At 41.1% G+C, this 23159-nt stretch overlaps 1 protein-coding gene across 1 annotated transcript in view; it reads right to left on the reverse strand.

The window, feature by feature from the left end:
* Positions 1–6262: 6262 nt before the first annotated feature.
* calcrla (calcitonin receptor-like a) overlaps positions 6263–23159 on the reverse strand; it is a 44778-nt gene continuing 27881 nt past the window's right edge. Inside the window, exons 3-13 of the mRNA XM_079518338.1 lie at positions 22956–23106; positions 22150–22260; positions 21332–21444; positions 18669–18760; positions 17762–17888; positions 16591–16744; positions 16318–16378; positions 14787–14853; positions 12540–12758; positions 9931–9972; positions 6263–7839 (exon numbers count right to left, since the gene is read on the reverse strand). Of these exons, the coding sequence (XP_079374464.1) occupies positions 7618–7839; positions 9931–9972; positions 12540–12758; positions 14787–14853; positions 16318–16378; positions 16591–16744; positions 17762–17888; positions 18669–18760; positions 21332–21444; positions 22150–22260; positions 22956–23106 (1359 nt within the window). The 3' untranslated portion in view covers positions 6263–7617. The remainder of the gene's footprint in view (positions 7840–9930; positions 9973–12539; positions 12759–14786; positions 14854–16317; positions 16379–16590; positions 16745–17761; positions 17889–18668; positions 18761–21331; positions 21445–22149; positions 22261–22955; positions 23107–23159) is intronic.

Below are 23159 nucleotides of genomic sequence, written 5' to 3' on the forward strand. Positions count from 1 at the left end.
GTGACAGCATCCCCATGCCGTTACCAGCCAGCAGGATGACAACCCAGGGCTGCTTATTCAGGAGTAGGTGGAGCAGTGGGGGATTTGTTTTTATAAATAATCCCCAAAGGTTAAAAAAATAGACAGCACTGAAAACAAGAAAAAAGTTGGCAAAAAAATGACATGAAAAAGGCTGAGGCGTTAGAGAATGTTATGGATGATATCTCAGTCCGCTTTGCTTGCCGTGCTGAAAACGTGGATGAGGGTCATTTGGAGTTCTACATGTCAGTTCAGGCTGCGTCGGAGTCAGTGGAGTGGCAGTAACCAAGTGGTACATGGGAGTTATAATTGGGTGCATTTAAACGGAGGGGGATCAGTGGTGCAAACATGTCTCTCATGGAACAACACAGGGGGCAGAGAGTCCTGTGTGAACTGTTGAACTCCACAGAGTTGTTTGCGTAATGAGGAGAGATACTGTAGTGTACTGTAGAGTCTACAGTACACTACAGTGTAGACACATGGGTTGACAGACCATCTGAGATCATACGATACTGCATAATATTATGCACCACTCAGTGGTGGAAAGTAACTAAGTACATTTACTTAAGTACTGTACTACAGTTTTGAGGTATATGTACTTTACTTCTTATGTTTATTAATGTATAATTGTATTAACAAGGTCCAAATGATCATCTAACGTCCATGAACTCTTTCGAGTGTTTCCGAAGAGCGGTACCATGCCAGCTCACAGCGGTGTTGAGTTGAATCCAGCTATTGCAGGAGGTAAAATAGTCACTGGGGGTCAATGGTATGAAATGAAAAGACATACTGTAGCTTTGCTTGTTCTGTTGCAGGAGCTCTCTGCCAGCACTCTTGGGGCAGATAATATATTACTTAATACTACCCCCCGCTGCTGAGTCACAGCTGGAGTCTCATGAACAAACCACTTGCACAAAATGTGTAATGTGCTTTTTATTTTAGATATTTCTAAGTAGCACAAATTGCTACTTAGAAATTATGTTTTACTATGTTTGCTTGTTGCTGCAATGTCGGGGAGTCGACACGACACATACTAATTTTACGCTCTTATACTATAATGGGATGGAACAATGAATACACTTTAATCTTGTGCCTTTTGTGATAGTACTAGCAGCAGCCTTTGGTTTTACAGTGGAATACTTAACCACTTAAAACCCCAGCATCCGTATTGTGGGCAAAGCTCAAAGCTGAAAACAGCAGACCGTCAACCTGACACGCTGCGTCGCATTGTAAGCTTGGCTATTTTCAGCAATGGCTTTCCCCACTATAGAGAGTACATGCATCACTTTTCCAACAGGACACGCTCCTGTGGCGAAACATTGAGCAGCATGGCGCATTGTAGTTTGGAAGCGCTCGTTGGAAATCACTCAACAGACCTGAGTACCACCTGTTTCTAAATGGCACATAATGCAGGAGGCAGCAGCAGGACATTGCGTTATTATAAACGAGTGCTTCCAAACTCTAGTACTTAATACAGGTACCAGGTACAGGTACGATGATGAGTATAAATGAATACATTGTGTACACAACATGCATGTATGGTGCTACCAAGTGCACTGGATAGTGACGAGCTGGTTCACAATTAAGAAAGAGACGCAACTGAAATTCGGGTTCTATTGTTGTGCTATGCTGTATTAGTTGGATCAGGTACACACAAGATAGCAACATCGTCCATTTCAGTGAAAAAAAAGCATATACATTGTACGTAAATATAGATTGTTCACATCCACAGAATTAAACACAACCGGCGGTTACATTCAAACAGTAGCATGGTGTTGAGTGTAGTCGTCCAAAGTTAAAGGAATACTCCACTGTACAAATGTATGGACTTCGCCCCTTTATAGGGCGAGGTCGTGCTGAAACAACAGAGCTTCTTAATACGGCACAGTTGATCTGTGTTGATCTGTGTTGCTTTAAATGACCAAAACATGTGGCGATACAGGTAACCCTTTACTCTTAGCAACATGAATCAATCAATACACTCCTACCAATAAAGAGCTGGAGATAAGGTTGAAGAATAGTGGAGTATTCCTTTAAAATATAGTACAATCAAAACAAACAAACAAAACAGAGAAAAATAAAACAAAACAAAAATAAAATACAAAACTACATACGTAGTCCTCTATGCTTTTGTCATACTTTACAATACGCATGTTGCCAAAGCGTCTCTCGGCATGTCCATTTATAAAACCTTTGAAAGACCATTTAAAACTATATCACGCAAAATATACATCTTAATAATAGATGGCACTAGAGTTGAACTACATTTGGCAATAACGACTCCAACAATATGAATAGGGGCTCACAATGAGCACCTTTCATATCCCTGAGCGGGGTTGGCGAAAAGGCCTTTCTGTGTGGAGTTTGCGTGTCCCCTAGGGTAGGTACCCTCACAAAAAACATGCAGTAATCCTGGTCTCTAAACTGCCTCCCCCTGGCCAGCCGGGGCACCTGATGGAGGGGAAAGGAACTGGTGGGAATAACGTGTTCCTTCCAACCAGGGAAACTCCCCCCTGTCAGGTGTAAAGGAGCAACTTGGACACTCACGCATGAAGGAAGCATGCATGAGTTCAAGTCCGTTGCTCTCCCCAGGTTGGCGGAGGGTGTGTAGAGCCCAGGATCACATTAGATAATTGACACAGGGGTGAAAAATGGGTTACAAAATCGTGGGATACATTTTTTTAACTGAAAAGGGGCTCACAAATGATTATAATACATCTATGAATGACTTATAAAAGGTTTATGAAGGCTTCACAATGCCGCCATAAATAATATACAGTATTTGTTCCGATCAGTGCTATACCAGGTTAAAATGGTGATGAATTATATATATTTTCTAAAGATAACCATTATGTCCAGATGGTGAGAAACTATCCTGCAGATCTATTAGTCAAAACAAGAAAAAAAAAAGACAGGTCAAGACCTACTATAAGGCTGGTCTGTGTTAAACACTGGAGGGCTTTTCATTTGAAAGCTGGATACAGGTAGCAGCAACAGTAACACTCTGCCAGTGTAGCATCATTTGTCAGTGATCTTCAGGTTTTTCTATCATCCAACGTAGACGTTTGGTCGTGCCAGTGAAATAGATCAACCAGGGCTTGACTTGAACAAAAGGTTGGGGATGTGTTCTCAACTGCGGCAACAACATTAGCTCCAGTTCCAATGTCAACTGATAACAAAGGGTCTGTTAATAGGATAGACTATATGCCATACCCTGGAGGAATGACATCCTATAGCCTGGAGTGATGATTGGCTTGCTCTCTGATTGGCTAGTTTGTTGTTGGGTAACTCGGCCAACTGCACTAATGTAACTTCAAGTTACGCAGGGACTGCAGTCAATAAGAGACATTCACATTTATACTGTAGGGACTGGGGATATTTGTGTCTGGAAATTTGCAGCTTACCCAACATATACACTACTGGGCGATCTGTTTTGTCAGTCGTACTGCACAACTCCATTGCCTAAACTGTAATCCTGGGCACTACTCTCCCTCTGCCAATCTGGGGAGGAGTGAGGAGTCATCAGGCCGCTTCTTATCACCTGACAGGGGGTAGTTTCCCCCGTAGGACATAGGCACGTGGAAGAAACACGTTATTCCAACCAGTTCCTTTCTCCTCCATCAGGACAGGGGGAAGTAGCATAGAGACTGGGATTACTACATGTTTTTTTGTGCGGGTACGTGCCCTAGGGGCACACAGCACACGTCACACATGACGTAGCGGATGATATCGCTACGTCATGTTGTAGTCTTCTCAATAAAAGCTGCAGGCTACGAGAGCTTTTATTGTTATTCTTCCGGTTTGAGGGAAAAGGAAGTTCCGTTTGATTGTTCCTGCCTGATGACTACAAAACAATACTACAACAAGACCTAACGATATCATCCGCTCCAGACCGGTTCACACGGCACGTTTGTAACAGAGACCAGGCTTTCATCCGAGGTGGAAAGCCTGGTGACGCGAGGTTACAGGTATGGACGCTGCATGATGATGCGGAGGAAAGAACACGCCCACAGCGTCCCCGGCGGGAATCGAACCCTTCTTCTTTTAGCTGTTAGGCAACAGCGCTACCGACTGCGCCACCTCGTGTCCCCCGACTCCGTAATCTTTGAATGGCCTTTTAGTAATTTCTTCCACCCCCAGCCACAAATAACCCACAACTCCCTTTCTCACACATGAATAAGCAAACAACTCCTTCAACGCTTTAAACAATTACATGAGATAGATGAGTCATGGTTGAATGCCTCTGAGGTATTCATAAATACTGCCTAATTTTTACACACACACACACACACACACACACACACACACACACACACACACATACACATACACATACACATACACATACACATACACACACACACACACACACACACACACACACACACACACACAATAGAGCACATGTGGACTTCGATATGCAATACAAAGTGAAGAAATGTCAAACAAAAACAAAAAGATACTTCACAGACCATAGACGTCACACACACACGCACACATGCATATATTCACGCATGCATGCGCGCACATACAGTACACATACACAACTTACTCTCCTTTTCCTAGTGCAATATGTTCTGTACATAGTATTTACATCAAGTGATAGCGATTGGTGTTTCCAGCAATTTGGACAATGACAATGTATTAAATAATTATTAAAATCCAATAACAAATAGGTTTAGATTATGGATGGAAGCGAAAGCGGAACAGTAACGGTTATGTGCTGTGACTACCACCAAAAATCGACATCTGTAAATGCTTATAATTTGGCCTAAATACAGGCATAATTATTCACATAATTATATGGTCTCTTAACCCACTCCCCGCCTTTGGCGTGAATCTACGTAATTTTAATTAATCTGGCCCCCCCCCATTAGCGTAGATCTACGTCAATTGGTCTTTTATAGTGCTTTTAATCGATCAAGTCGTAATGCTACTCACGTTAGCATTGGGTTGCTAGCTGATGATGTTAACAACACTGGAGCACGTCATCTTGATCGCCGCATGCACCCACGCCCACTCTGTTTCTTTCAATCGCATTTATCTCCAATTCCTTGTCCTAGATGGCATTTCTGGTCAAAACTAGTTTTATTCCACAGCCCAAAGCCACCGCTGTGACGGTCACGATAAGGGTTGAACGGGGGGAAATCCTGGCAGTACGAGGGGAATTAATTAATCCTGGCGGGTCTTTAGTCTTTAGATATTGCTCTTGTCTCCAGCAAGGGCGAGATCCAGAATACATCGGTCGGTAACTCCCATCCGTCTGTCACTATAAAGTCCCGTCCGTCTGTCACTAAGTCCCGTTACCAACCGACTACGTCAGTCGGTATTCTGGATCTTGCCGTCTCTCCTTGTCGGGTGGAAACATCATATGTCCAAAACTGTTTATTTTCACGGTTAAAAAAAATAAAGAAAGAAAAAAATAAAATGAGATAGATCTACTACTTTTTATGTTCTTGTGTGATCAAGTAGGGCAATTTTTTAAAAAAAGTTTAAATATGGAGGTATGAGGTTTCTGCCCGACAGCAACAATATGAGATGTCAGGATTTAAATTAAGACCCATAACATGTTTCATTTTCAAAGGACTCACACCATGTTAAAGGCGTAGTGAAACGGAAATGGTGGACATTTTATTTTGAAGTTTCAAACGGTTTCAAGTTGAAACCAAAGTTTCTGAACCAATCAGAGCGTCGCATCCCTTCAGGCGATGGGACGGTAGCTAGGGACTGTTGCTATGCTATACGCAGCAGCGTGGTGTGTGTTTGTTTACAAATCAAATAGACGGCCAGCTGTACCAGTTTACTGTTATGTGGCTTATTACTACCCTATATTGTTTTCAGATACATATTTTAGCGTGATGATTAAGTTGAAACCGAGTAATACACTGTCTGGATGTTATCTGGAATGGGAATAAAAACGTAGGATTTCTGTAATCAATAGCAGCTGTGCGAGAGGATACGGGTGAGCTTCATTTTTATTGGCTTTTATCGATGTGGGCCTCGACACGTCATCACGCAGCACGTTTTCGTTTTCAGGAAGTAATAAAAAATATATTTTTATGGACTTTTGATATAAAAACACACAAAATGAGAATTTTCCCATTTTTTTGGCATCCATTGTTAGGTATGCTCATATGATGACCACGGAGATGGTCTAAAAGTGTGAAAAACGTATTTTTCATTTCACTACACCTTTAAAGATCACACCTCAAATCACTTAAGCCAGTGATTCTCAACCTTTTTTCCATTTCAAGGGCCCCCAGTCTGATATGCATTAGGCCACAGACCCCTATTTGATTAAATATGTAACTATGGGACCCTAATCTGAATCTACACAGTAAAATCCCCCAGTGTTCACTTAACTGAGAGTGTACACATAGAACCAAATGAGTCCAATTGGTTCCATTTACACACTCTTGCAGTTACAGACCCATAAGTCTCCATTTGGTTCCTAACTAATCAATCATTTTAGCTGTGGACTCCCTGGGACCGTTTCAAGGACCTGTGGGGGGCCCCGGATACGATGTTGAGAACCAGTGCCTTAAGCGATGCTGTAAAATTGAGCAGTGCATGATATCAAAGTGATCGGCGATAATGAAGCGCTGCAACATCAAAGTAAAAGTATAAATTGGTAAAGCATGTGCCTTAGCAGTAACAAAGGAGCCAGATGTGGATATTTACTGAAACTCACGTGCTTGTGAGTTCATAAGTGCACTACAACTTTAAATGTAGCACATTTCTTTCTTGTTTTCTTTGTGGATAACTTTACTCTTTCCATGACTACAATCTTCCAGCAGTAAATCAGTGGTAATAATTGCTTGTACATGTTGTTAAAATCACACTTTTCTAAGCGCTGTAGTGGGGTTGTTGTACTCTGATCACTGTATCCCTTGGTTTGGCACTAAGCAGAGAATGCGTTTTGTTTTTGGCAAGTCAACTGAAGGCTTTCTGAGGCATCCAACACTTTCAACCTGCTGTTCCTATTTCGGGCATGTCATTATGTACAGTAGGCAAAGATTTTCAAACATTTTCCATCCAAAATAGCAAAAATAGCCAATCAACAAGCTTGTGTAAATAAAAGCTTATTTTTTGGGTAACAATGTCATATACGACAAAGTAAAATAGGGCTTAAGTGTTTAAGAATATATAGCAGTAACAGAGAAGCGATAATCTGATTACCAGAGTATATGTACAGTTTGAGACCAATGGAAGCAGATTCAAAACGGTGGACCAAAGGATGGCATGTGTTTTGTTTTTGTCATTAAGCCAGACAGAGTCACAGTACAGTACATTTAAGTGCCCATGCCGGGGTGACAGAGAAAAGTAGAAAAATGCTTCAAGTGGGGTAAGAGCCTGTTCATTCAATCCTTCCCCCCCCCCCCCCCCCCCCTCATCCCTTATGCAGCAAAAAAAATGTTGTCAGTGGGTGGCTTGGGGGGTTTGTTGGGAGGTCTGGTATATGTTTTCTCAACCCCTGTTACCACTGCAGTTGCCAAGGTAACTGGCCATCTTGAAAAGCGCTGCCGTCGTCGTCGAGCTTGGGAAAGGGCTTGGGGGAGGTACGGGCCGGACAGCGCCCTGACGGCGGGTCGGCGGTCCTCAGTTGAAGGGGTTGTCCGATTTGAAGATGGACGGGTCGTTGTCGTGACAGCCCTTGCCGTTCATGTGCTCCGGGTGGCCGTCGATGCTGTAGCAGCCCTGCACCTCCGTGATGGACGTGGCCGTGTAGGAGGCCGAGCGCAGGGCGTCCGAGTGGGTCCCCAGGCCGCTGCCGAACTGGATGCGGTACTGGTTCCAGTGCCTCCTCAAAACGGCTTGGACCTGTCCACCATACCCAACATCCAAGATAGAAAGGTCAAGCATGATCCGGTTTTGATGTGTACAATTTGTGAATTTGTGTTCTACAGTCCCACTTATCAGACCACTGAGCACTGACATTACGCAGGCATATAGAACCCGACTGCTCAGGACTCACTTGTAAAAATATTTTTTGCATCAATTCTGTCACCTAGTTGTACCAAAGAGCACCTTGTTGGAAATGTTTTACTCTGGCCAAACAGATGCTTGGTCATGGTTATAAAATATATGGGGAATCGCTTACACGCAACCAGTGTGCTCAAGCCTCAATGTTTGTATGCTTTTTGTGAGCAGATTAGACTCACTAACTATCATCGACGTGGCATGATAGCAATCTTTGACTGCAAGAATAACTCTACAGCAAAGGCTGCATATACGAAAGGATAATGACGCATCATAGCAGCTGTAGCCTGTGTAGCTAGCTTTGTCCCATTGATACCACTTGCCAGGGACTTTTGACCTAAAATATAGCCCATATACTAGCCTCGTTCCCAGCCTTACTCATCTGCGAAGAGAAAAGCCTGGTCACAACCTAAAGCAGAGAGTGTATCAGCAGAAGCGTCGGGCCGGAACATCCGTCAGATGTATTTCCTCCGGATACGATATTTTTTCAACCAATCACAACACTTGTTTAATTCACGGAGAATGAAAATCCTGCAACTTCCGCCTCCCAAAAATGATGCACTCTACAGCGTAGGTCTTACCCAGCGTGCCCGTATTCTGTAGGGGATCAATCTCTGTGTCTGCTGTCTGGCTGCTTGCCAGTAGGCTAATGATCTTTAGTGTGAACAGGCTGTGGTGTGGGGAACTGGGGCTCGCTTGAAAGACTCCCCTGATCTACCAAAGATGAATGCCTGCATTATCATACCGGGGGAGTGTGAATATAAAGAAATGCACTCTATTCCAAAAGGTTATGTACAGCATAACAGCCTTTTTTAAATCTTGAGTTGCAGCCCTAATCTCTCATGCAGAGCTAGTATGGATGTTTGTGTGTGTGTGTTTGATTGATTGATTGATTGAAAATTTTATTAACAGTTTGCAGAATTACAGTACATTTCAAGCACAAACTCAATACAAAGGCTGTTAACTGTGAGTGGACGACCCAATTAAGCATTACACTTGTTTACAACAGGGTCCACCATGTTCAATTCATCAAAACATTTAGAGACGTACAAATAGACACTTCTATATAGACAAAGAACAGTACAGGAATTCATCATAATGGAGGTAAAAAGGGAAAAGAAACATATACAGTGAGGGGAAAAAGGGGGGGGGGGGGCGGTGGGGGGGGATTCAGATTTTACGGGGGCCAGTTTCGAATTGCATCCATCCGTAGGTGCCCTTTGAGAGCGGTTTTGAAGGAGTCAAGGGATTCGCATGTCTTAATGACTGTTGGTAGGGCGTTCCACATTTTGGTGGCATAGGAGCGAAAATAATTTAGTCCCTTGTTTGTGCCGAATATGGGTTGAACATGATTCGTTGCACTCCCTCTGGTGTTGTGGGTGTGGACTTCGTTAACATTAAGGAAGTATCTACACAGGTACATGGGTATCTTGGTGGAGTATCGAATCTTGTGGACCAGACCCATTGCAAGATGCTGTACTCTGTCGCCGACCCTAAGCCATGCCAGTCTGTCAAAGTGGGCAGGGGTGAGGTGGGTTCGGGGGGTGAGGCCAAGTAGGAGCCTGACCAGTTTGTTTTGGGAGGTCTGGAGCCTAGTTTTAAGGGCCTTTGAGGTGCTGTGGTACCAGGAGGTGCATGCATAGTCAAAGAAGCCTTGTACAAGGGCTCCTGTGTGTGTGTGTGTGTGTGTGTGTGTGTGTGTGTGTGTGTGTGTGTGTGTGTGTGTGTGTGTGTGTGTGTGTGTGTGTGTGTGTGTGCGTGCGTGCGTATGTGTGTGCGTGCGTGCATGGGTCGAAACGACCTGTTGTATAATGGAGCATACAGTAATGTTGATCAGATGAAACATGTACAGAATCTGTGAGTGAGTTTGTGCGTACATTCGGGTTAGGTTAGTGGTTAGGGAATAGAAAGTAAATATGGTAATAATATTACCTCTCCATTGAAGAAGCAGAAGATGGTGGCCACCAGCAGGCCCTGAAAAAAAATGATGAAAGATGAAATTATGATGAACAATCAACAGTCCTTCAGCCGGGACAGCCTAATACATTTTTAATGGGGTTACTAAGAGGTTAGTTCCTCTTTTTCTCCCATTTTAAAGCTGTTGACAGAAGGTCAACCTCTCCTCAATGATTCCTTTTGGCTAGTGATGGGAGATTAATCGGCAAACACATCGGTATCGGCCGATTTGAGTTGTTTTTAGATTCATCGGCATCGGTTTGATTAATCAATCAGACCGATTAATTAATCAGTCCAATTAATCGGTCTGTCTTTACAGATAAACAAGCCCAAAGTAACAGATCTACAAGCTCACAATATTAAATATAAAGGTATTTAAGTTAAAACTTATTTTCAGAATGGACAAAATTATTATAATTTTTCAATACAGAATGAGATCATAATTGACATTGGTAATATCGGTTAACGGCCATAACAGCAATTAATTATATTGGATATCGATATCGGCCAAAATGATTTGTTAGCCGACTCACCCCTATACTAGCCTGAGTTATACTTGGTTGTGCATGGTGTCACATTGAGGAGCTGATCTACAAGCTCACAACGCGTCACAGCGCGTGTTATAAGCTTATGGATCAGCTATTTCCACTGCACGACACCGGTGCATAAGAGAGCATGAATCAGACCTATGATTGTACGACGACATTAAACCACCCACGTCAGAAGCACGGACGCCACACTGAAACCTAGGCAACACGCATTTGACATTCTGCAGCCTCCCAGCCCAGATAGTAATCATGCCTTCCTTCCTGCAGCTCTTCCCTAGGCTACAACATAAACAAAGGGCTGCCAAAGGGCAAAGGGAAGGCTTGGTTTTTACAAAATCCTCAAAAGCCAGAGTTTTCACGCTCACAAGGCTGCCGCTGCATGTCTAAAAGAACAGACCTCAGTCTCTGCAATGTAAACATCATGGCAAGGACAACAGCTGCTACCTGTGCCTTTCATCATAATAACGTTATATTATACAAACTTTGCACAACAATGCCAAGATCGAATAGCTAAATGTAAAGTAAAGGTCAAGGATAAAGGATTATAAAAGATAAAGGATGCACAACTACTAGTAACTTCCAAAACGCAGCAGGCCGGAGAGGCCAGCCACTTACAATAACACAATCCTGCCCAGACCTCTAGGCGGGATTGTGAGAAAGAAGAAGAGCCACATCCACCCTCCATATCTACAGTCTAGCCTCACCCCAGGCTGTGTACTAACGCCCTCCATATCTACAGTCTAGCCTCACCCCAGGCTGTGTACTAACGCGCGGACGATGTTTATTCGCCACCTCAGATTAATGTTTATTAGGCTCTAAACATGGTAGTTTATCCCATTATCCCAGCACAAAAACAACTAATAACCGCATGCATGGGCACTGGCGATCGGGATGTAGGCTGTTTCTACCATGGGAGTGAGGTGGGGTCCAGCCCCGGGGGAAAAAAAAGAGGTAAAAAATATATCTGAAAACTGGATTAATGCTTATTAATCAAATCTCGTGTTTCTCGTGGTTGCCCAAGACGGTAATAATTGCTAAAGATATCTTGTGGATGGAAGTAAATATTGGTGTCTATGGATGATGGTTAACAAACATGCTAATCTCATTCCAAGTCACATTACAACAATTAACATACCGGTAACTAGATTACTAGCATGCTTCCCTTGAAAACGAGATGGTTCATCTCAAGGGATTGTTCCTAATGAGGAAATTTCAGACAGCATGACAGCATGATGTAACCTGACATAGAAGTTTGACATTTTGCGACAAAGATACACATTTTGAGTATCCAAAGTGAACTAAATGGACTGTTAAGGACCCCTGGCTGATTGAAAGTTAGGAACCAAATAGACCCTTATCGTTCTGTAACTCAGAGAGGGTAGAAATGGAACTAAATGGACAAAAAAAAAGAAAAAAAAGATTGATGGTTATCACCCCCAACGCCCAGCGATTTATAGCAGCGGAGCACATTTAGCGACGGACCATGATTAATTCTAACGTGACTAGCGACGGGACCGCGATGGGCCATCTAACACATAATCTTTTCTTAGAATTGGACGGAATGATTTAGATCAAGATTTAGATTATTCACGTTTTAAGATTTTCGGTCTCGTCGGCTAAAATAGGGGGGAACACTTTCGATGACGTCCCACTGGAAAATAACATAGAATGTTGCAAACAGACACTCCCAGCCTGTGGAGCGATGCGATCGGTTTAATCGGTCAATAATCTCCGTCCTTTTTATCAATCTCCGTCCTGAGCGCTGGGCGTTACTAATTGATTGAACGGAGAACTCCGTCCTTGCCACTCAGGGTGTTAAGTGGAAGACTTTGGTTCTAATCATCAACGTTACAGTGCACAGGTTGCCATATACAGAGCACTTGGATTATATGCCTGAAAGGTGTTTTACCTGGTATGTGCATGACAAGACAACATTTTATTAACAAGAGAGCTATAACTGTAATGTTTTATATAATTGAAAAAGAACGTCAATAAATATATTGTTTTAAAAAAAAGATGTGCATGACATAGTTTTACCTGGTAATGCATTAAGATGTGCATGACATAGTCGTATATTTCAGAGGAGACCTTTCCTTCCGGCTTGTATGGAAGAAGGACAAACTGGATGCCGAGCAGGGGCACCAGAATGAGGGTGGCCCTCACAGCCTTCATGTAGAGGCTGGACTCTGCCTGGTGTGTCACCTTCAGTTTGGTGATGAGTACGCGCACAATGTTCAGTAGAAAAAACAGATTTACCTGGCGGAAAGGGAAAACAAGCAGGACATTTACCACGTTTGCTTAAATGTTATTACATTATTGGAAAAGGCTTATCTACAAGCTCACAATGCATCACGATGCAACGCATTGTGAGCTTGTAGATCTGCTAGTTTCCAATAGTCAAAGTATAAAATAGGTGCTTAAGTGATTAATAACTATAAGTTACTATTCTGTTTATTGCAGGTGCTCAGATCTCTATTCTGGTGTCCGGTCTTTGTTTTTTGTGTCATTGTGGGGAAAAAAGAAAAGACTTGTATGACACGTTTGTCTAAATAAAAATATTGTAAAAAAAAAAAAGAAAAGAAAAATACAGGCAGAATATTTCCGAATATTTCCACGAAAATAATGTAAAGATTTAAAATAACCTAAGTAAATGAGAGAAGAGGTATTGTGAGGTATGTTAATGTGACAACAGACAATCTCAGGGTTATGTAAACAGCATGTATTTCAGTAGCATTGATTGATTGATTGATTGATTGATTGATTGGTTGGTTGACTGAGTGATATTTTTGAACATTTTTATCATACTTTGTCATACTTTATCACCACTTGGTTGTTTTTAAAAGTGCTTTATAAATAATATTGACTTGACTTGAATTGAACCTTAGAAAAAATAATTGTCTAGCTACCGGTCATAGCTATCGGGGGCCTTATTTACAATCCTGTGGACCAAATTGTATTTTATTTTGCAAAAAAAATGAGCAGGGAGAAGATGTGTTCTGTGATGGAGTTTAAGGACCAACCTAACAAATGTATTTTGCAATATCAAGGACTAATCAAAATCTTCATAATGATCCAAGCTACATTTTGGCCAAAGATGACTTTGAGCCTTTCTTTTCAATATAGTATATATAATACTCCTTGAAACATGCCTTGCCTGTTGATTAGCTGTATTTCTAATCTGCAGCAGGAGTCTAGAGAGACGTGGGTGTTTATCAGCAAAGGAGGTCGACCCATTAATTACAAAATGAAGCCCTCTCACTGCGGTATGCTTCCCTGCCTGCAAACCACCGACTGTCTTTCCACACCACGGAGCAAGAATAGCAGGTCATTATTCATCACACGCAAATTACTCCCACTGCATGGACCTGGATGTGAGGTTTTTCATACCATACCGTATATATTAATATGAATTAATCAAACTAATATATAATTTATTTAATCGATAATATTAACAAATATTATTTTTTCGTATTCTTTATATAGAGTAGGACAAATACAAAAAATAGCAGATGTACAAGCTCATAACGCGTAATTAACAAGAAATTGTTAAGTAATTAAACATAGGACATAAGTCAGACTAATAAATTGAATCGATTCAAAAACAATAATTTATCATTTTAATTTAAAAGAATTGCATTGTTTGATTAATCAAACACAAGACACCAATAGAATAATCTCTAAGAAAATAATCAATAGTTGCGGAACTACACATTAATCAATAGTTGCGGACCTACACATTGATAATTCAACTACTGTACATACTAGCATGTATTGTTCTTGGTTTGCCTATGATCCTATAGATGATGCATTACCTTGTGTTGTCCTTGCTTACTGTAAATCACACTGGATTAAAAGCATCTGCTAAATGCTAATATTGCAAAATTGTATTTTTAGCAAGCGAATGATGTACACCAGTGGTTTCCAACCCTTTTCATATTAAGGCCCATTATTTATTTGGTATTTGAGCCACGGACCACTATTTGATGACATTTAGCCTCGCAGACCCAAAACTAAGGAGTATTTTGTTATCGTTGGCCCTTTCGGGCGATAAAAAAGGGTCGATAAACGATAAAAAAGGGTCCATTTGGTTACCAACTTTCCATCATTTAGCTGGGGACCACCTGGAACCCCCTCAAGGACCACTGGTGGTCCCTGGACCACTGGTGGAAAACCACTGATATACAATAACACTACAAAAACAAAAAGTGTGAGATAACAGAGACACGATACCATATCGTAATGCAAGGCATTACTGAAAGGAAGCTCTGCACAGAGCCAGCTTACCAAGAGAGCAGCGCAGATAGGCCCATGAATGATGTAAAGTAGAGACGTGTTGGAGCTGATCCAACAGCTACAACACACGAGACAGCATGTTAGTGGTGGAAAAGTACTCCATTGTTTTACTTGAGTAAAAGGATCAATACTGCAATGTAGAAGTACTCCAATACAAGTAAAAGTCTGGAATTCAAAATGCCCCTTAGATAGCACATTATGTACAGTTGGGTGCCACCGATATTGTCCCTTATCATTTGACCCATTTAGGCCTGACCTCAAAATTTTAAAAAATCCTTCTAAATCCTCCAGTTTTCTGAAATAAATATTTTCACGATTTTTCAAAAATAGCAGACCTACAAGCTCGTAGCGCGCCACTCGGTGGCGCGCTATGAGCTTGTAGATCTGCTATTTTTCAATAGCTAAATTATAACATAATGTTTAAAACACCAAACTGTCCTTTTGCGCAGATCACGCAAACCTCAGCAAAAAGAAAAGGACAATATCGATGGCCTCCAACTGTAGACTTAGATAGTATTTTAAACAGACTTGTTACGTAGACAGCTCTAGAATTGCATTTTATGTAGTCATAGCACTTTATAGTACACATGTATAATATATAATATAGTATAGTATGTATAGTTTACATAGATACTCCACTGTTACGTTCTTAGTTTACGCATGATTCATGATAACTACTTTTTTTATATATGTGATGTATGCCATGCTTTTGTTATTGCTTAATGTAAGTCGCTCTGGATTAAGAGCGTCTGCTAAATGCCTAGATTGTAATTGTAAATTGTACTTGAGTAAAAGTACTAAAGTATTGGCATCAAAATGCACTTAAAGTGTCAAAAGTAGAATGTCCTATGCAGAATGTCCCATTTCAAGTTTTCAAAAGTATCAAAATATTTTGAAAATAGCAGATCTATTGCGAGCGTCACATCGTAATGAGTCACATCACGATGCATTATTGTGAGCTTGTAGATCGGCTATTTTCAAATGGCCAAAATGTATAAGGACTGAAGTGGTTTTACAGCATGTTTTTTCACAATAATCAAAATCTACAAAGTAACTAGTAACTAAAGTTTTCAAATAAATGTAGTGGAGTAAAAGTACAATATTTGGATCAGAGATGTAGTAAAAGTATTGGAAGTTGGACTTAAGTACAGTACTTGAGTAAATGTACTTAGTTACTTTACACCACCGCTTGCTCCACATTAACCTTATTTTGTCTAAAATGTATACATTTTTAGGGTTAATATACATATACATAAATAAAGGGATATTTTTTCACATGTATAATTCAAAAATAGCCACCTAGAAGAACAGGGTTTTATATCTCTGCCTGTCTATCTCTGAGTTCAATCCCGGATGTCATGGCCTCATTATAAATAATAGATTATCCCAATGTTTACTCTGGGGCTAGGTAGCTTCTTACTATTGACAGTGCTTTGAAAAATGATAAATTAGTTTATTATTGTAATTTACTGTGAACAATTTGTCTATCAATCATTGTAGGTCACACCTTTTCAGTGCTTACTTGTCATTGTAGTAGTAGCCTCGTGCAATGGCGTGTATGGTGGCCGGAATAAGAGGGAATCCTGTGAACAACAAAGAGAAAGAAAAAACAAATATATGATGGCTTCGGCTTCAGCCCATACAGTTTTCGGCTAAATAGTCACTTTGTTGACTAAGTTGTACTGTAATTTGCTCAATAACTGTTTTGTTAAAAATAATAACTACGGTAACTAACTAACTAACTAACTAACTAACTAACTAACTAACTAACTTATGACGTAACCTTGTGACTTACCCCATCCCAAAAGATAGTACCACATCAAGTGCTGCTTCTCTGCAAACACAGCCACCACAATAAGAGTGTGCAGGTAGATCCCCTCACACAGCATCCAGAAATAGTTGCAGCCAAACAGGTACAAGTGGATGAATTGAGCAACCTTGCAGCTGGTCTGTATGAAAAGGAAGTACGAGATGCAGGAGCTAAGTGAAAGTGCACACAACATTTTCAATTTACTGTGGTTTTGTTATGTGCTTAAACTAATATAATCTAGCTTAATAGAGCATGGTATATTTCATTGAACAGTCCCCATGGTGACGGCTATGCCATTGGGATGACAATGATGGTCCTCTCACAGAGGGTTTGCGAAATCTCTTTGTAATTTTGTCTCTCACAATGAATTGTCCTACTAAAAACAGCAGAACACTGCATGGCATTTAGCTTTTGCCACCTCGGGATGATGAATTTTAAGAACACTTAGTTTTAGACCAATTCCAATGTACACTTTAGACATTTAACAGATACTCGTATGGTATGCTATGACAGTATGACTGCATACTGTATATCTATGGTCAATTTCCCCCCATGGCATCATTAAAGGTGCACACTGGTCAACAAACAACAGGCTAAACACCAACCTGAGTAGAGCAGAAATAAAATAATGTAGTACTATTCAAATAAACTAGGACACCAGCAGAAATAAAATAATGTAGTACTATTCAAATAAACTAGGACACCAGCAGAAATAAAATGAACTAGGATACCAGGTAAACATCAAATCTAGCATCTATGGTCATTTATGGTCAAGCAAAAACAAATCTAAACATTAAAAACAACCAACATATAGTTGCAGAAAATAAACTAGCATATCGAAATAGGTGACAATAGGTGAAGGGATACAAGTGAAGAACAAGGCACTTAAGGCTCATACATAGTCTGGATTTTCGGTGGTTAGGTGACCACCGAACTACAACATGATGTCACGAGCCGTGGTGAAGAGCAAACCACCGCCACCACTCCAGCCCTTCTCTCTGTTTTTACTCACCACCACTCAACGTTATTTCAGCTCCGGTGGTCAGCTCACCACCGGAGCGGTGGTCACCTCACCACCGAAAATCCAGACTATGAATAGGCCTTTAGTTTCAAGAGATATTGCAGTTAGTTGGATATGTGAAGCATCATTACTCACAGGATTCCTCTGCACCAGTTCCTGGTTGTTAGCCACCGCTGTCAACCAGATAATCGTGATCACAGAGTTAGCAACAAAGGAGAAGAAGAGGTTCTTATGCAGGGTGATCCTTTGGCAGCTTAAACTCCTGTAATGGAGGGAACATGAATCATTGATCATTGTAATGTACGGTAGTGCAGTGGATCTCAAACCTTTAAGGACTCCCAGTTTGGTGTGCATGATTAGGCCACGGACCCCCATAACTCTGACAGTGTACACATGGAACCAAATGGACCCATAAGGGTACATTCCATTCCAATTTGTACACTCTCAGAGTTACAGCTCTATTGTAACTATCAACAATTTAACTGGGGACCCTTACGAAACTTGGCCGGCTGATACTTCATCAGTGACTCAGTCAGAGACATTCGTGTTTGTATTGCTGGCCCCGTGGTTATGGTCCAAAAAGAAAGAGGAAAAAATTATATATATATATATATATATATATATATATATATATATATATATAATCCTATAGTACACACACACACACACACACACACACACACACACACACACACACACACACACACACACACACACACACACACACACACACACACCATACGTATCTGTGTACTGTAGATCCAATAGCAGCAGTAAGAAACATATTATGCTTTATGTTTGTTGGAGGTTATTAGAATGGATGCGCTAGTATAGGACAATACCCAATATGCACTATGTGCAATGAGTGGAGCCAAGAGAAGCCCAAATCTCAGTTGCTACACCCCCCCCCCCCCCCCCCCCTGAGCCTCACAAGCCTAATGTTAACCATTATCTAAACTAAGCACAATGCATCATGGGTATTGTCCTGCAAAACTATCCATTCAGCTTGACATTAGCGCTATTGTTTGGTTAGTCGACATACTTGAAATGAAAGAATATTCCCAGCGAGACAAACAGTGAGGTCAGCGACAGCCCATGGCCAATGAGGGTCAAGTAGAAAAGATTCATTGCAGTCTGGAAGAAAACAAAAGGACATTATAATTCGTTTCCATTTTATTGACCTGGTGATGTTTGTTTAAACTTTAGTGTGTGAATAACCCATAAAAGCAGATGACTATTCAATTGTGCTGTAGGCTACACTATGCTGTCTCTACTATACTATATGTTTTTTCCATGAAAATCTGTTATTGATGTTTAATAGTGAAAGGACTTGTGGAAGGATGTCCTCGGAGTCCCTCAGGAGTCCATACTAGGCCCCATCCATTTTTCCTCCTACGCCAAATTTGCTCAAGCATCGCAATGCGACACGTTTTAAGCTTGTAGATTGGCTATTTTCATCAAATGTTTCATCAAAAAAAACGTTGCTCCCGATCCGATTCTGATCATTTGATTTTGAGTATCTGCCGATACCGATTCTTCCTGATCCGATACTTGTATTTATATAGAACACTTATGCCACATCACAATAGTACAATATCCAAAATCACAGACAATATCCAGTCTAATATTATGATATGGATATAATATTGATACTAAGGATGTCCCGATCACCTTGTTTTGCTCCCGATCCGATTCCGATCATTAGAAAATGACGTGATCGCCCCCGATTTCCGGTCAAAAAAATGATCCGATCAGGACAACCCTATTTGAGTCAGTTGGGTATAGAGATGATATCCCTACACATACTGTACAGTACATCATTCAGGAGCTAGAGTTGCCGCCTGGGAGCTGGATGGTTCCTGATTGTATCTGTGCTGTTGTGGGGTCAACGAGTGAATGTGATTACATTGACTGAATTACATTAATAAAGTGCTTTGAATGGCTTAGATTCAGAACACTGTTTCCCAATTAAACAGTGGGTCAGGGACCCATGTGTGGGTCAACATGTGTGGATCAACTCTAGTAAAAATCCACAAACGTCTAATCTCTCCTTTTGGGTCACGGGCTAAAAAGTTTGGGAACCACTGGTTTAGAAAGACCAGAGATGTGCTATATGTAAATGCAGACCATGCATTATTCACTTGGTGCAGAAGACGCACAGACCTTTTAGAGTGATGAATTAGTGTCATTCCGCCAGCCAGGTCACTCGTGAGTGGAATTCTAATGTTCCTGTTTATTGTGCCACCTGACGTCAGGCGCATGGGATTTGTCTAATGTAGTATCATTATGTATTATGTAGTATGAGTTGTTCAACAGAGGCTGGTATGAACTAGGGCTGTCACGATTACACATTTAAGTTGACGATTAATTGTCACACAAATACTTGCGATTAACGATTTAATTGTGTTTTCTTTCCATTGAACATTGGAACGTTACAATTTGTATTTCCGTTTGCCTTTTAAGCTTCGTAATCACAAATTGTACAGGGCAGATATGGCTATAACAAAATATACAAAGAAATCACTGACACATTCAATCATTTTTAATGAAATAGTGGAAGTAGTTCGATGTACAGGCATATATCACGTCACAAAGTGACGTGTTGTAAGCTTGTAGATCTGCTATTTCTGCTATTTTTTAAAACTATTTGAAAATGTATAGACGATTGACGATTATTATTACATGTAATATTTGTGACAGGTCTAGAAGCAACATGGAAGGCTTCTATGAATATGATCACCTGCTGTGTATTTTACTTTGTCACCGACCAAATGATAATCAGGAACTCTTAAATACTGTTGTGTCTGACATCAGTGCATGTTGAAAATTAAATCTCCATATACAGTATGTGCACTTGGTTTATGAATGCATCTCCATTATGTGCATTTGACTCCATATACGTACGTAGGCTATGTGCATTGGGTGGGGGCTATAGTATGTGGATTTGACTCCATATTTGGTATGGTGGGGGCTGGTGGTCCACCGACAGAGTGGTGTACCCACCCACCCATTAGGCATTTTTTTATATAGTTTAGGAATGCACCTTTCATACATAAAAGGCAATGTGCTTTACACAAAAAAGAAAGATCATGAAAACAAGTAGCCTACATAAAAAGACACCCAGCTATCAAATGAATCATTGAGATAACCAAGGCTAAATAAATATGTCTTAGCATCTCGCTTAAAAAACGAATCCAGCGTTTCAAATTCAGTGGCACCTAGTACTATAGGTACTGCAGGTTTACAGTATACCTAGAATATTGTAGCTGAAATGTATTCTGGTGCATAACTTTGAAGTGATTTATAAACATCAAACAAATAAAATAATCTTCTAAAAGGGACACGTAGCCAATGCAGGGATCTTAGCCAGTGTGTTCTGTGCCCTGCCCTTCTGGTGAGGATTCGTGCTGAAGCATCCTGCATCACTTGTAATTAATTGGGCGATTTCGGTCTTTGGCAGACCAGCTGGAAGAGTGTTACAGCATAATAATGGGCATCAACACCCTATAACATAATATTAATATAAACATTTTTGAGTGGTGCTAGCGCCACTCCTATGCGGAGCTATGTGTGTATGTTTGTATGCATGTATGTATGTGTATTAAATAGTCATACAACTGCGTGCGTGCGTGCGTGCGTGCGTGCGTGCGTGCGTGCGTGCGTGCGTGCGTGCGTGCGTGCGTGCGTGCGCTCACAGTGACCTACCACTCTGCCTTCGTGTGTGTGTTCATTGCAACGGGTGTAGTTGGTCCATGTGCGATTACTCTCAGGATGCAGGAACCAATGTCCACTGTCAGTGCAGATCTTGGTCACCATTTCTGCAGGCCAAAACAATAGTTTAAAAATGTCATACACAACATCTCATACATACACAGTACAGTCAAATAATCCGCTTTAGTTTAATGCTTGACTTTCTCGCGTTGCCAGACTGTTATTGCCTCTCGCAATTTTCAAATGCTTCCGTCATACAGTCTGGAGAACGGAAGCTCTGATCATGAGTAAATATAAAGCGGAAGTGAAGTCTCCTCCCCACTTCCGTTTCATCTTTACAGTTGTGCAAATTTATCCTAATATAAATAGAAATCATCTAAGCAAATTGACAGATTACTCGGATTTCGGTGTAGGTGTAGTTCCAGACTCTATATAGCATTCGGAGATTGTGGGATAGTCGTCTGGCTACGCGAGACTAGCTTGAGAGTATCTCAAGAATTGAACTAATATTGAGGATTTCCCCCATGAGGCAATAACGATCTGCATACTGTGCTTTATATTCAAATCAATTTTAGAGCATCTCTTTAGTCAACGGTGTTACATCACTGTATCATGTATGGGTATTTGGACATCATCCAATAAGCATACTGTATATCCTGTGTGTGTGTGTGTGTGTGTGTGCGAGCGTGCGTGCGTGCGTGCGTGCGTGCGTGCGTGCGTGCGTGCGTGCGTGCATGCGAATCCATTTCATATCTCTGGAGGCCAACTAGTCTAGCTTTAGTGGGAATTATTACAGTATGGCAGGCTTTCACCTGAAGGGTCAAAATCCTGGAAGTAGTCTGGACAGTTCTGCTCGGTGGTATAGCCTGCCTGTGTGTCATCCCAACACAGCCATCCATCCCAGGTGCGATTACACATGGACTCTGAACCAGGGGAAATACCAGACAAGAAATCAGTGATTGAATACTGGAACCGTTTTTTTAAATGTCTTCCTTCCCTTCTCTGTAAGTCAAGTACTGTGCAGTGTGCATTGAAACATGATACTATGGTTTTCTTTGATGTGGTGTGTTATGTGTGGCACACACATACTGTAACATTCATCCTTCTCTGAGGTGCTTCATTTCTGAGGATTGGCTGTATTGATCAGTGGGCCTCAAACACCAGCTAAATGATGGAGAGTTGGTAACCAAATTAACCCTTATAGATCCTTAGAGAGAGTACTGAATCCGTCTAACAGTGGAATATCTATAATGAAACTATGCGTATACACTATTGACTATAGGGTGCTATATCTACATAAAATGTAATCTAAATTACATAAGTTGAGCCTTTGTATACGTAAGGTCGTCGAGGCTAGGGCAAGTGCTACGGCAAGTGCTAAAGGCTAAGATGGAGTCTGAAGAGGTGGATTTTCACAAGACTACGGCGGAAGACTGGGACTGAGTTTGTAGTTCTGATTGCAGTGGGAAGTGCATTCCATAGTTTTGGAGCCAGAAGGGAGAAGAGTATGGGATGTGTGGAGCGTTGTCCTGGCGTTTTTAGTGAATGTGGTCTAGGTGTCTAGACAGCTACACCAGCCGCCCAGGCCCATTATTGGCTATTATATTGGTTAATTTACCTTGTCTGATGTGAGTATCGTCCTTCATTATCTTCTGGTAGCACTCAAACTGTGCCGTTACTATCTTGTTCCTGGTGACACCGATGTCATGATAGACGTTGGTTGGATGCTGCTGGGTCTCGTTGACGTCTGGGCTTGCCTCCACGTAAATCTGCAAGAATAATATTCGTATATTAACATATTATGTTGTTTCATTATTTAACC

Source organism: Electrona antarctica, assembly GCF_951216825.1.
Source record: "Electrona antarctica genome assembly, chromosome: 13".
In the NCBI taxonomy this organism is placed as follows: Eukaryota; Metazoa; Chordata; class Actinopteri; order Myctophiformes; family Myctophidae; genus Electrona; species Electrona antarctica.